This window comes from Chiloscyllium punctatum, chromosome 27 (genome assembly GCF_047496795.1).
Source record: "Chiloscyllium punctatum isolate Juve2018m chromosome 27, sChiPun1.3, whole genome shotgun sequence".
NCBI classification, from domain to species: Eukaryota; Metazoa; Chordata; class Chondrichthyes; order Orectolobiformes; family Hemiscylliidae; genus Chiloscyllium; species Chiloscyllium punctatum.
In genome coordinates, this window is record NC_092765.1 from 2,776,377 (window position 1) to 2,790,237 (window position 13,861).

Consider the following 13,861-nt stretch of genomic DNA (forward strand, 5'->3'; position numbering starts at 1 on the left):
TTTTGTATCATTCTGTTGTCTTATGAGCTCAGTTACACTCTCTCGCTTGGATGAGAATTACATTGAAGTGAATAGTTGGAGCTGAAATTATACTTACAGCAATAAATGAGTGAATGTATGTTTCTCTTCATAATGCCTACACTGTAAACTGAATTGTATTCTCCTAAATCACACAAAGCTCTGCATTCCCAGGTCTTTGTTGAACTGGTATCAGACCATATTGTTCAGATTAAAAGATACTAAACAGTGAATAAAGAGTGCCAGATTGATCTAAACAAGTCAATGCAGTGACACCATGAATTATATGAAGCAATTGACCAGACCTTCATGTTTATATTATCAGCTGCTGGAGCTGTGTTAATGTAATGTTGCACTGACAACATGTTTGAATTTATTCCATCTTATGAAAGGGGGAGAGCATCTTGATATTTTACAAACTCTACCACATACAGTGTAACAAACACAGGGGACAACAAAACTCTTGTTGAATAGCAACACAAGAAACAAGTCTGAATGGCTAAAATGGACCTTTTCGAAATAGGTTTATCACAAGTTAATAATGTTAATAGGTTAATAGATTATGCATTGGCCAGGAACATAGTAACACACAGGGGCTGACTTGGTAGCTAAATGTGTTGTTAGTATTTTCTTTCCTTGAAATCTCTAAGCTAAAGAAATGCTGCAGGAAAGGCAATCCTCCTCTATCTGTAATGCCCTGAGTTAGCCTCTAAAAGACATCGGGAGCAACCCAGAGACACCTCTCCCCTTTCCCCAGCCCTCGGTAAACAGATGCTGATGTATTGTGTCGTCACGGAGAGTGGGGGCAGGGCTTTGGCACTTTGTTACCACCTCTGCAGACACTGGTGTTCTGATAACCTCTGTCAATGGGACACAGCACCGTGTGTAATCCCAGGCTGGTGCAGACAAAGTGATACATCACTGTAATCTACATCTGATCACACCACCATCATACAGTCTCTCTGCTCCAGCAGTGCAGGCAGTTGAGAGAAGAAAAATACTGGCAGTTTATAAATCAGAAATTATTCCAGTTTCACAATACCATTGAGACATTGAATAAAATAGTGTTATGCAAGCTCCAAAAGTCCATTCCTTGATTATAACTTTGGTTTCTCTGAGAGATTGATGAGTAAAATCATTTAAGACCATAAGACCATAAGACATAGGAGTGGAAGTAAGGCCATTCGGCCCTTCGAGTCCACTCCACCATTCAATCATGGCTGATGGGCATTTCAACTCCACTTACCCACATTCTCCCCGTAGCCCTTAATTCCTCGAGACAACAAGAATCTATCAATCTCTGCCTTGAAGACATTTAGTGTCCCGGCCTCCACTGCACTCCGTGGCAATGAATTCCACAGGCCCACCGCTCTCTGGCTGAAGAAATGTCTCCGGATTTCTGTTCTGAATTTACCCCCTCTAATTCTAAGGCTGTGTCCACAGGTCCTAGTCTCCTCACCTAACGGAAACAATTTCCTAGCGTCCACCCTTTCCAAGCCATCTCTATTGTACATCTCTATTAATTCGCCCCTTAATCTTCTAAACTCCAATGAATACAATCCCAGGATCTTCAGCCATTCCTCATATGTTAGACCAACCATTCCAGGAATCATCCGTGTGAATCTCCGCTGGACACGTTCCAGTGCCAGTATGTCCTTCCTGAGGTGTGGGGGCCAAAACTGGACACAGTACTCCAAATGGGGCCTAACCAGAGCTTTGTAAAGTCTCAGTAACACAACGGTGCTTTTATATTCCAACCCTCTTGAGATAAGTGACAACATTGCATTCGCTTTCTCAATCATGGACTCAACCTGCATGTTGACCTTTAGAGAATCCTCGACTAGCACTCGCAGATCCCTTTGTACTTTGGCTTTACGAATTTTCTCACCGTTTAGAAAGTAGTCTGTGCTTTTATTCTTTTTGTCAAAGTGCAAGACCTCGCATTTGTTCACATTGCATTCGATCAGCCATTTCCTGGACCACTCTCCCAAACTGTCTAGATCTTTCTGTAGCCTCCCCACTTCCTCAGTACTACCTGCCTGTCCACCTAACTTCGTATCATCTGCAAACTTCGCGAGAATGCCCCCAGTCCCTTCATCCAGATCATTAATATATAATGCGAACAGCTGTGGCCCCAACACTGAACCCTGCGGGACACTACTCGTCACCGGCTGCCATTCCGAAAAAGAACCTTTTAACCCCAACTCACTGCCTTTTGTCAGACAGCCAATCCTCAATCCATCCCAGTAGCTCACCTCGAACACCATGGGCCCTCACCTTGCTCAGCAGCCTCCCGTGTGGCACCTTATCAAAGTCCTTTTGGAAGTCCAGATAGACCACATCCACTGGGTTTCCCTGGTCTAACCTACTTGTCACCTCTTCAAAGAATACCAACAGATTTGTCAGGCATGACCTCCCCTTACTAAATCCATGTTGACTTGTTCTAATCAGACTCTGCTCTTCTAAGAATTTAGAAACCTCATCCTTAATGATGGATTCTAGAATTTTACCAACAACCGAGGTTAGGCTAATTGGCCTATAATTTTCCATCTTTTGTCTTGATCCTTTCTTGAACAAGGGGGTTACAACAGTGATCTTCCAACCATCCGGGACTTTCCCTGACTCCAGTGACTCTTGAAAGATCTCAACCAATGCCTCCGCTATTTCCTCAGCCACCTCTCTCAGAACTCTAGGATGTATCCCATCAGGGCCAGGAGGTTTATCAATTTTAAGACTTTTTAGCTTTTCTAGCACTATCTCTTTTGTAATGGCAACCATACTCAACTCAGCCCCCTGATTCCCTTTAATTGTTGGGATATTACTCATGTCTTCCACTGTGAAAATTGACACAAAGTACTTGTTAAGTTCTCCCGCTATTTCCTTATCTTCCCATCACTAGGCTTCCAGCATGAGTTTGAAGTGGCCTAATGTCTACTTTTGCCTGTCGTTTGTTTCTTATGTATTGAAAGAAACTTTTACTATCATCTCTAATATTACTGGCTAGCCTACCTTCATATTTGATCCTCTCCTTTCTTATGACTCTCTTTATTATCCTCTGTTTGTTTTTGTAGCCTTCCCAATCTTCTGATTTCCCACTGCTCTTGGCCACTTTATAGGATCTCTCTTTTTCTTTGATACATTTCCTGACTTCCTTTGTCAGCCATGGCTGTCTAAAACCTCCCTGGATAATCTTTCTTTTCTTGGGGATGAACCTCTGTACAGTGTCCTCAATTATACCCACAAACTCCTGCCATTTTTGCTCTACTGTCTTCCCTGCTAGCCTCTGCTTCCAGTCTATTTTTGTCAGTTCCTCTCTCATGCCCTCATAATTACCTTTATTTAACTGTAACACCATTACATCCGATTTTGCCTTCTCTCTTTCAAACTCCAGACTGAACTCTACCATATTATGATCGCTGCTTCCTAAGGGTTCCCTTACTTTAAGATCTTTTATAAAGTCTGGTTCATTGCAGAGCACTAGGTCCAGAATAGCCTGCTCCCTTGTATGCTCCATGACAAGCTGTTCCAAAACGCCATCCTGTTAGCATTCCATGAATTCCCTTTCTTTGGATCCACTGGCAACATTATTTACCCAGTCCACCTGCATATTGAAGACTCCCATGATCACCATGACCTTGCCTTTCTGACATGCCTTCTCTATTTCCCAGTACATGTTGCGTCCCTGGTCCTGACCACTGTTGGGAGGTCTGTACACAACTCCAACCTAGTGCAGAGAAGTTTCCTCCCATTGTCAGTGTGGGTCACGCTGGCTTATGTCAGGCTGGACTGTCACACTGCCTGCTCTTATTCTGAAGGGGAACCATTAAATCACAGTCCAGCTTCTCATTGCTATTAGTACAGATACTGAGTTAAGACAGGTTGCTCAGGACGGGGCGCAAACTCCAAGCTGCCTTTAGTGATGGGAATCTGAGCTCCTTTTGCCTCACCTCCCAGAACTGCACTGAGTACAGGAGTTGGGAGGTCATATTGCAGCTGTACAGGACATTGGTTGGGCCACTTTGGGAATGTGTGTGCAGTTCTGGTCTCCCTACTGTAGGAAGGATGTTGTGAAAATTGAAAGGGTTCAGAAAAGATTTACAAGGATGTTGCCAGGGTTGGAGGGTTTGAGCTATAGGGAGAGACTGAATAGGCTGGGGCTGTTTTCTTTGGAGCATCAGAGTTTGAGGAGTGACCTTATAGAGGTTTATAAAATCATGAGGGGCATGGATAGGATAAACAGACCCCAAGATTGTTTTTCCCTGGGATGGGAGAGTCCAAACCTAGAGGGCATAGTTTTAAGGTGAGGGGGGGAAATGTAAAAGGGATTTAAGGGGCAACGTTTTCACACAGAGGCTGGTGTGTGTATGCAATGAGCTGCCGGAGAAAGTGGTGGAGGCTGGTACAATGACAACATTTAAAAGGTAGCTGGATAGGTGTATGAATAGCAAGGGTTTAGAGGGATATGGGCCAAACACTGGCAAATGAGACTAGATTAATTTCGGATATCTGGTCGGTATGGATGAGTTGAAGTGCAGGATGTGTTTCTGTGCTACAGCCTGATGTCTCTATAACTCTACAACTGTCTTTGCCAAGCTCTCAGCCCCAAATTGTTTCCCAGTTTTACAGAGTGTCTTCCCAAAGTCCTGCCATTTGTCCCCATCTTCTGATGACCTGCTTTAATGTGCGTTTTCGGGGTATTATAAGGCAATTCAAGTTCAGCCCAAGTGGGATTATTGTCAGGACTGTGGTGCTGGAAAAGCACAGCAGGTCAGGCAGCATCTGAGGAGCAGGAGAATCGATGTTTCAGGCAAACGTCCTTCATCAGATTCTCCTGCTCCTCGGATGCTGCCTGACCTGCTGCACTTTTCCAGCACCACACTCTCGACTCTGATCTCCAGCATCTGCAGCCCTCACTTTCTCCTAGTGGGATTGTTGTCTGCCATCTATCTTCACTGCAGTAAAAATGAAAGCTGTTTAACCACATTTGCAAATGTGAACACGAGCAGAGAGTTCAGAAAGAAGACACACTGACTCTTAATGATTTTTTAAATGAAGCTTTCATATGGGGAGAAACAGAAAATAATTGTGATCTGAATATTCCATTTCCAGGCATCAGCAAATGGTCAAACACAAGAATCTCATCAAAGAGGTAAATCATCACCAGCTGGGTATAACTAAAATATAAGGCTGATTGTGATTAAAAGCGGACTGGGTGGGAGGGTGAGTTGAGAGAAGGATGCTGAGAGGCTTCAGTGTGTTTTGGACAAGTTCAGTGAGTTGGCAAATGCATGGCAGATGAAACATAATCTGGTTAAATGTGACATTACCCGCTTTGATAGCAAAAACAGGCAGGCAACCTTATTGTCTGAATGGTAATATCATGGGAAAGGGGGAGGTGCAGTGAGATCTGGGTGTCCTTCTGCACCAGTGAGTGAAAGTAAATGTACAGGTAGAGCAGGCAGTGAGATGCCAAATGGTCTGTTGGCCTTCACAGCGAGAGGATTTGAGTATAGGAGCAGGGATGTCTTGCTGCAATTATACAGGGCCTTGGAGACACCGTACCTGGAGTACTGTGTGCAACTTTGGCCTCCTTATCTGAGGAAGGATGTTCTGGCAATGGAGACAGTGCAATGGTGATTTACTAGACTGATTCCTGGGATGGCAGGACTGACTATGCAGAGAGATTGGATCAGTTCGGAGAGTTTCTAGAGTTTAGAAAGGGAGGATTGGGTAATCTTATAGAAACCTATAAAATTCTAAGAGGACCAGATAGGATAAATGTAGAAGGGTGTTCCTGATCACCAGGAAATCCATATCTGGGGTCACAGTCTAAGGATACGAGGGTAGGCCATTTCGGACTGAGATGAAGAAACATGTTTTCACCCGGAAAGTGGCAAGTCTATGAAATTCCCTGCCATATAAAGTGATTGAGGCCAAAACATTCCACGTTTTCAAAAAGGAGTCAGGCATAGTTCTTAGGGTTAAAGGGACAAAAGGGTATAGGGAGAAAGCCAGGTTCAGTATTGGATCATCAGCCATGGTCATGGATTTGAGATGTGGATAGAGCAGGGTGAGGAATGAATGTTGCAGGTTCCAGGGTTTAGATCTTTCATTAAGATCAGGGAAGGTGGTAAAAGAGGGGAGCTGTGACTTTGTTAGTCAAGGACAGTATAATGGTGGCTGAAAGAACTTTTGACAGGGACTCATCTACTGAGTTGGTATGGGCTGAGGTTAGACACAGGAGAGGAGAGGTCACACTGCTGGGAATTTTTTATAGGCCTCCTCAAAGTTCCAGGGAGGTGGAAGAGAGGTGGTCACTATGAGGGACTTTATCTTCCCCATCATTGACTAGAAATGCTATAAGTCTAGTACATTGGATGGATCAGTTTTTGTTCAATGTGTATAGGAGGGTTTCCTGACATAGTATGTCAAAGGGCCGACAAGAGGGGAGGCCACACTGGATCTGGTACTCGGTAATGAACCAGGACAGGGGTTTGGTTTAGTGGTGGGTGAACACTTTGGAGAGAGTGATCATAATTCAGTTACATTTAGTTTAGCGATGGAAAGGGATAGGTACATGCCACAGGGCAAGAGTTATCGATGGGGGAAGGGCAATTATAATGTGATTAGGCAAGGCATAGAATGGGGCAGTAAAATGCAGGAGATGGGGACAATCAAAATGTGGACCTGGTTTAAGGAAGTGATAAAGTAAGGGAACCGTGGTTTACTAAAGAAATTGTGTCACTTGTCAAGCAGAAGAGCAAGGCTTGTGTGATGTTGAGGCAAGATGGCTCAGATGAGGCAATGGAGAGTTACAGATTAGTTAGGAAGAACTTAAAGAGAGAGTTAAGAAGAACAAAGAGGGGACACGAGCAGTCGTTAGCAGGTAGAATAAAGGAGAACCCTAAAGCTTTCTATAGGTATGTGAGGAATAAAAGGATGACTGGGGTAGGGATAGGGCCTGTCAAAGACAGAAGTGGGAAGTTGTGTGTAGACCCTGTGGAGATCAGAGAGGTGCTAAACAAATATTTCTCATCTGTTTTCACTCAGGAAAAGGAGAATATTGCAGAGGAGAAGACTGAGATACGGGCTGTTAGACTTGAAAGGATTGAGGTTAGTAAGGAGGAGGTGTTATCAATTCTGGAATGTGTGAAAGAAGATAAATCCCCTGACCTGGATGAGATTTTTCCAAGAATTCTCTGGGAAGCTAGGGAGGAGATGGCGGAGTCTTTGGCTTTGATCTTTGAGTTGTCATTGTCCACAGATTTAGTTCCAGAGGACTGGAGGATTGCAAGTGTTTTGCCCTTGTTCAAGAAGGGCAGTAGAGATGACCCAGGTAATTATAGACCAGTGAGCCTTACGTCTGTTGTAGGAAAAGTTTCAGAAAGGATTATAAGATATAGGATTTATAATCATCTAGCAAGCAACAATTTTATTGAAAGTAGTCAACATGGATTCGTCAAGGGCAGGTCATGTTTCACAAACCTCATTGGGTTTTTTGAGAAGGTGACCAAGCATGTAGATGAGGGTAGGGCAGTTGACGTGGTATACATGGACTTCAGTAAAGCCTTTGATAAGGTTCCACATGGTAGGCTGATGGAGAAAATGCAGAGGCATGGATATTAGGGTGATTTCGCAGATTGGATTAGAAACTGCCTTTCGGAAAGAAGGCAGCGAGTGGTGGTTGATGGAAAATATTCAGCCTGGAGTCTGGTTACTAGTGGTGTGCCACAAGGATCTGTTTTGGGACCACTGCTGTTTATCATTGTTATAAATGACTTAGACGCAGGCATAGGTGGATGGATTAATAAATTGGCAGATGACACTAAAGTCAGTGGAGTGGTGGACAGTGTGGAAGAATGTTACAGGTTGCAGGGTGACTTGGATAAACTGCAGAATTGGGCTGAGAGGTGGCAAATGGAGTTCAATGCAGCTAAATGTGAGGTGATGCACTTTGGGAAGAATAACAGGAAGGCAGAGTACTGGGTCAATGGAAATATTCTTGGTAGTGTGGATGTGCAGAGGGATCTTGGTGTCCATGTACATAGATCCCTAAAAGTTGCCACCCAGGTTGATAGTGCTGTTAAGAAGGCACACGGTGTGTTAGGTTTCATTGGTAGGGGGATTGAGTTCAGGAACAGTGATGTCATGCTGCACTATACAAAACACTAGTGTGGCCTCACTTTGAATATTGTGTACAGTTCTGGTCGCCCCATTACAGGAAGGATGTGGAAGCATTGGAAAAGGTGCAGAGGAGATTTCCCAGGATGTTGTCTGGTCTGGAGGAAAGGTCTTATAAGGAAAGGCTGAGGGAATTGGGTCTGTTCTCATTGAAGAGAAGAAGGCTAAGAGGCAATTTAATAGAGATATACAAGATGATCAGAGGATTAGATAGCGTGGACAGTGAGAGTCTTTTTCCCAGGATGATGACATCTGCTTGTACGAGGGGGCATAGCTGCAAATTGAGGGGTGATAGATTTAAGACAGATGTCAGAGGCAGGTTCTTTACTCAGAGAGTGGTAAGGGCATGGAATGCTCTACCTGCCAATGTAGTTAACTCAGCTACATTAGGGGCATTTAAACAATCCTTGGATAAGCACATGGATGATGATGGGATAGTGTAGGGTAATGGGCTTAATTAGTTCACAGGTTGGTACAACATTGTGGGCCGAAGGGCCTGTTCTGCGCTGTATTGACCTATGTTCTATGTTCTATGTCATATTGAATGGTAGAATAGACTGAAGGGACTGGATGGCCTCTTTCTGCTACTATTTTCTGTTTCGATTTCTGAAACACCACACAATCAGGAACAAAGGCATCTTGATTCCAAGGAGTCAATGCCTACTCATTATGGGCCTACAGTTAGTGTTGGAGTAAAGACTTAAATAATCCTATAAAATCATATACCTGTGTATCTCCATCCCTGCTTCATCTCGGGAGACAGCATCAGAATATGAGCCTGGACCCTCTCGCTCGATGCCCAGAATCGAGGTGACTGTGGGATCACACAGTGTGACCATCTCCAGTTGTGGACATGGGAGCGATGGGGCTGGTGGTGATGGGAAAGAAACGCATTGCCAGGACCCTGGGAATAATGTCGGACAGCGGTAACTGAAGGAGCAGAGAGGGTGGAAGCTACGGAGAGAGAAAGATGAACTTTTGAAGCTGTTTCAGTTTTAGTAATTGCAATTTAATATCAATTTATTCAGTAATTTCCCATTTATAGAATTTATTCAGTAACTTATGCTGAAAACCAAGATGGCACCATAATGTGGTGATATTATCCACTTTTCACTGTACCTCGGTACAAGTGACAATATTAAATAAATCTAAACCTAAACCTAAATTGGAAGAAATATAGTCACTTAGTGCTCAAAGCTCCTGTGTTATTTTTAGTAAATTGACTCATATATTTAGGTGAAAACAGTCTGTATGCTCTTTTAACAAAGGTAAGGAGCTTGCAGCCTTTCCTAAGTCAGGTGCTGACTGACAACAAAGGTTTCTATAACTTGTGTGGACAAATGGAATTTTATATTATGTTTGTTCAAACTGTTCAAAACACAGAGGCACAGAATTCTATTTGTGATAGGAGTATCATCTTTACATTAACCTATGTTAATATTTAATGGCTGTATCTGCTAATAGCTCCAACTTCCTCCTGAGACCTAGGCCATGATCTGATAGTCACCATGTTAATACTTTCTGTGTTTCAGTCTCAATGGCTCTTAAGAATCGTAACAAATGTGAGAGGGCAAGTCCCTAAGTTCAATTTAAGCAAAATTGATAAACCAACACATTTGGCAAATGGTTTCAAATTCAATCCAGTATTTAAACCCATTGATCAGAAATTTTCCCAGTTACAGTTACACAATCCTTCTTCACTTAATAGGAACTGGGCAGAATATTTCTGTTTAGATACCGATGGTACTGGATGTTTAACCATTGACAGAAATAAAAATGCTTGCCCAATGTCGAAACCTCATCTTCAACACACAACAGAAGTAATTACAGAACATATTATCATTCCAGTAGTAAGTGTAGACATAAATCATACATGACACCTCCACAAGCACACAGCTATAATTTACAGCTCATTATAATCTCATCTAATCGGAATCCTGTTTGTATGTAGTTAGTCGGTTTGCTTTGGTTAGATGATTAGAGTGTGACACAGAAAATAGGCAAAAGAATTAGCACTTTTCTGGTGCAGGTGGTAGTATCCCTACATCTGAGCTAGGGGACCAAGGTTCAAGTCTAACCTGCTCTGGAAGTGAGTAATAACACTGAACTGTTTGATTACAAACACCATAACTCAGAGTGTTGATTTGGATCACTGTACTGCCTTTGTGGAGGCCTTCCTCATCACCTTATCTCACAGTTGTGGACTGGTTACCCTCACTCTGCATGTAACCAATTCTCTCCCTCCCAGAGGAAAGAGATACCTCTGGTCCTTTCTATATTATGGCTCCTTCTCAGCTCATATACATTTCCCATTTTATGTTTCTACCATTACTGTTTCATTAATTGTTACTAAGACAGGCAGGTGTCTTCAGCATCTCACCCAAGTAGTTGTTGTTCATCTGTAAACCTTGAAAAATTATTTTCTTTTGAAACTACAAGATTGTGAAATCATGTTTCAACAGTTTCTGAAAGAGTTTTCAGTACACAAGTGTTTAAATGTAATTTAACTTTTATAGAGATTGACACAGCGTCTTTTAATTTAAAATTACATGATATTAAAATGAAAAACAAATTATTATGCCACTAATTATTTTCAATTGTTTGTTTCTGTTGTGTGAAACAGTATGTTCTATCCCGAGATGGAATCAGTGATTCTGCGCTGTTGCCTTCAGCTGTTAAGGTAATGATCAGACAGGCTCAGACTCACAGAATGAGCTGTCCCACCTCCTCAGCCTTTACAATGAAGGATGGTGATCTTCCTTGCACTGATAAACTGTTTATTACCAAATCTATTTTATTGAGCAGTGTTTATCATGTGGTGTAATCACAACCAAGGAGAGGCAGCTACTCTTCATGCCACCAGAGGGAACCACTGAGCAAAAAGCATTGGAATTAATCAGAAAACCAGTGCAGACGTGAGAGGGGTTTTAATGAAATTGGTCTGTGATTTCATTACTTTTGCCATGCATCCTTTGATTCTACACCTATCCAACCAGTTTTTATGATGGATAAATAGGTGGAACACAACACAGAAGCAGGAGGAGGCCATTCAGCCCTTTGTGACTCTTCTGCCATTCAATGAGATCATGGCCACTCCATTTACCTGCCTTTTGGCCCATATCCCTTAACACCTTTGCTTAGCAAAAATATATCCCTTTCATATTTAAAATTAAAATACTGATCCAGCATCCACTGTCTTTTTGTAGAAGAGATTTCCAAACCTCTCCCACCCTTTGCATGTGGAAGTGCTCCCTTACATCTCTCCTGAATGGTTTAGATTACTTACAGAGTGGAAACAGACCCTTTGGCCCAACAAATCCGTACCAACCCTCCGAAGAGCAACCCACCCAGAACCATTCCCCTAACACTACAGGCAATTTAGCTTGGCCAATTCACCTAACCTGCACATTTTTGGATTGTGGGAGGAAACCAGAGCGCCCGAAGGAAGCCCACACAGACACAGGGAGAAATGTGCAAACTCCACACAGACAGTTGCCTGAGGTGGGAATTGAACCTGGGTCTCTGGTAGTGGGAGGCAGCAGTGCTAACCACTGTGCCACTGTGGCCCTAACTCTCAGACTGTGCCCCTAGTTCTAGAATCCCAACTGGTGCAAACAGTTTATCTTTATCTACCCTGTCTTTTCCTGTTAATAGCTTGAAAACTTTGATTAGATTATCTCTTAACCTTCTAAATTCCCGAGAACATAGGCCTCATGTGTGTGATCTCTCCTAATAACCTAACCTCAGAAGTCCAGGTAATATTCTTGTAAAGCTATATTGTACTCCCTCCAAGGCTAACCTATCCTTCCTGAGGGTTGGTGCCCAGATCTGCTCACAGTGCTCCCAGTGAGATCTAATCAGGGTTTTCTGTAACTGCAGCTTAACATCTACATCCTTGTGTTCCAGTCTTCTGCGAATAAAGGTCAACACTTCATTAGCTTCCTTGATTATTTTCTGTATTTGGTTGTGACATTTTAAAGATCTCTGTACCTGAACCCCCAAATTGCCTTGGATACCCACTGTATTTAGCTTCATACCATCCCCTGATCTGTCTTTTTTCAGCCCAAGATGGATAACCTCACACTTGCTGACATTGAACTGTATTTGCCACAGTTTTGCCCATTAACCCAGTCTTTCAATATCCTTTTGTAATTATATGCATCATCTACGATGTTACCCAATATTGTGTCAACAGCAAATTTGGATATATGACTTTCTATGTCATCACCCACATCTTTAATAAATAATGAGAGCAACTGAGGCCCCTAATACAGGTCCATGTGTGACATTTCTGGTCACATGGTGCCAATTTGAGTACCTACTCGTTATCCCTATTTTCTGTCACTTGCTACTCAACCATTTTTCCCAGCCATCTCAGTAATTTGCCCTCGGTTCCTTCGGATTCTACCTAACTTAACAGTCTCTTATGTGGGACTTTATCAAATACCTCCTGAAAGTCCATATGACAACATCCATAGACCATTACCTTAGTCACCTCTTCAAAACATTCCGTGAGGTTTGTCAGGCATGACCTACCTGTCCTATATCCATCTGGCTCTCCCTGTTTAACTGAAACTTTTCAAGATGTTAAGTTACTTTATCCTTGATTATAGACTCCAACTATTTGCCCCACCACAGACGTTAGGCTAACTGCGCTGGAATTCTCTGGTTTTCCTCCTTTGATTTTCTTTTTGCCCTGCTCTGTGTTAAACCAGGGCAATGGGTGAGGTATCCAAATGAATCCAAGATCACTGAGCTGGAATTGCCAGAAGTAACTGTTTCCTTCTGGACAGACGCTTCCAGACCTGCTGAGTTACTCGAGCTTTGCCTGTTTTTTTATTTCAGATTTCAGGATCTGTGGTATTTTACTTTCATATGTTTGGAAATTTGAAAGGATAAATCAGAATTCTGCAACTTTCTAGGGTGGGGCCTGAAGGAGGCTCTGCATTCTGTGGAGAAATAGAACAAAGAACAAAGAAAATTTACAGGCCAGGAACAGGCCATTCATTCCTTCAAGCCTGAGCCGATCCAAATGTACTGTCTAAACCTGCTGCCCAATTCCTAAGCATTTGTATCCCTCTGCTCCCCACCTATGTCCAGATGCATCTTAAATGAATCTACCGTGCCTGCCTCTACCATCTCTGCTGGCAACGTGTTCCAAACGCCCACCACCCTCTGTGTGAAGTACTTACTGCGTGTATCCCCCTTAAACTTGCCACCTCTCACCTTGAACGCGTGACCTCTTGTTATTGAATTTTTCACCCTGGGAAAAAGCTTGTCTCTATCCATCCCGTCTATACCCTTCATGTTTTTTTAAACCTCAATCAGGTCCCCCCTCAATCTCCTTTTTTCTAATGAAAACAATCCTAACCTACTCAACCTCTCTTCACAGCTAGCACTTTCCATACTAAGCAACATCCTCGTAAACCTTCTCTGCACCCTCTCCAAAGCATCCACATCCTTTTGGTAATGTGGCCACCAGAACTGTACACCGTATTCTAAATGCGGCTGAACCAATGTCTTGTACAATTTTGACATGACCTGCCAGCTCTTATACTCAACACCCCGTCCAATGAAGGCAAGCATACTATATGCCTTCTTGACCACTCTATCCACCTGTGCAGCAACCTTCAGGGTACAATGGACCTGAACTCCCAGATCT

At 42.9% G+C, this 13,861-nt stretch overlaps 1 protein-coding gene and 1 long non-coding RNA gene across 5 annotated transcripts in view; one reads left to right on the forward strand and one right to left on the reverse strand.

Annotated features, from left to right (window-relative positions):
* Positions 1 to 13,861, forward strand: part of dcdc2b (doublecortin domain containing 2B) — an 81,707-nt gene that overhangs the window by 47,777 nt on the left and 20,069 nt on the right. Inside the window, exons 6-8 of the mRNA XM_072547915.1 lie at positions 5,128 to 5,167; positions 7,069 to 7,131; positions 10,823 to 10,879. Of these exons, the coding sequence (XP_072404016.1) occupies positions 5,128 to 5,167; positions 7,069 to 7,131; positions 10,823 to 10,879 (160 nt within the window). The remainder of the gene's footprint in view (positions 1 to 5,127; positions 5,168 to 7,068; positions 7,132 to 10,822; positions 10,880 to 13,861) is intronic.
* Positions 1 to 13,861, reverse strand: part of LOC140453357 (uncharacterized) — a 195,719-nt gene that overhangs the window by 41,958 nt on the left and 139,900 nt on the right. For 3 of the 4 annotated variants that reach the window (XR_011952370.1, XR_011952372.1, XR_011952369.1), the window contains one exon: positions 8,926 to 9,153. The exons of the other annotated variant lie outside the window; for it this stretch is intronic. This is a non-coding gene — a long non-coding RNA (uncharacterized lncRNA). The remainder of the gene's footprint in view (positions 1 to 8,925; positions 9,154 to 13,861) is intronic. 4 annotated transcript variants of the gene reach the window in all.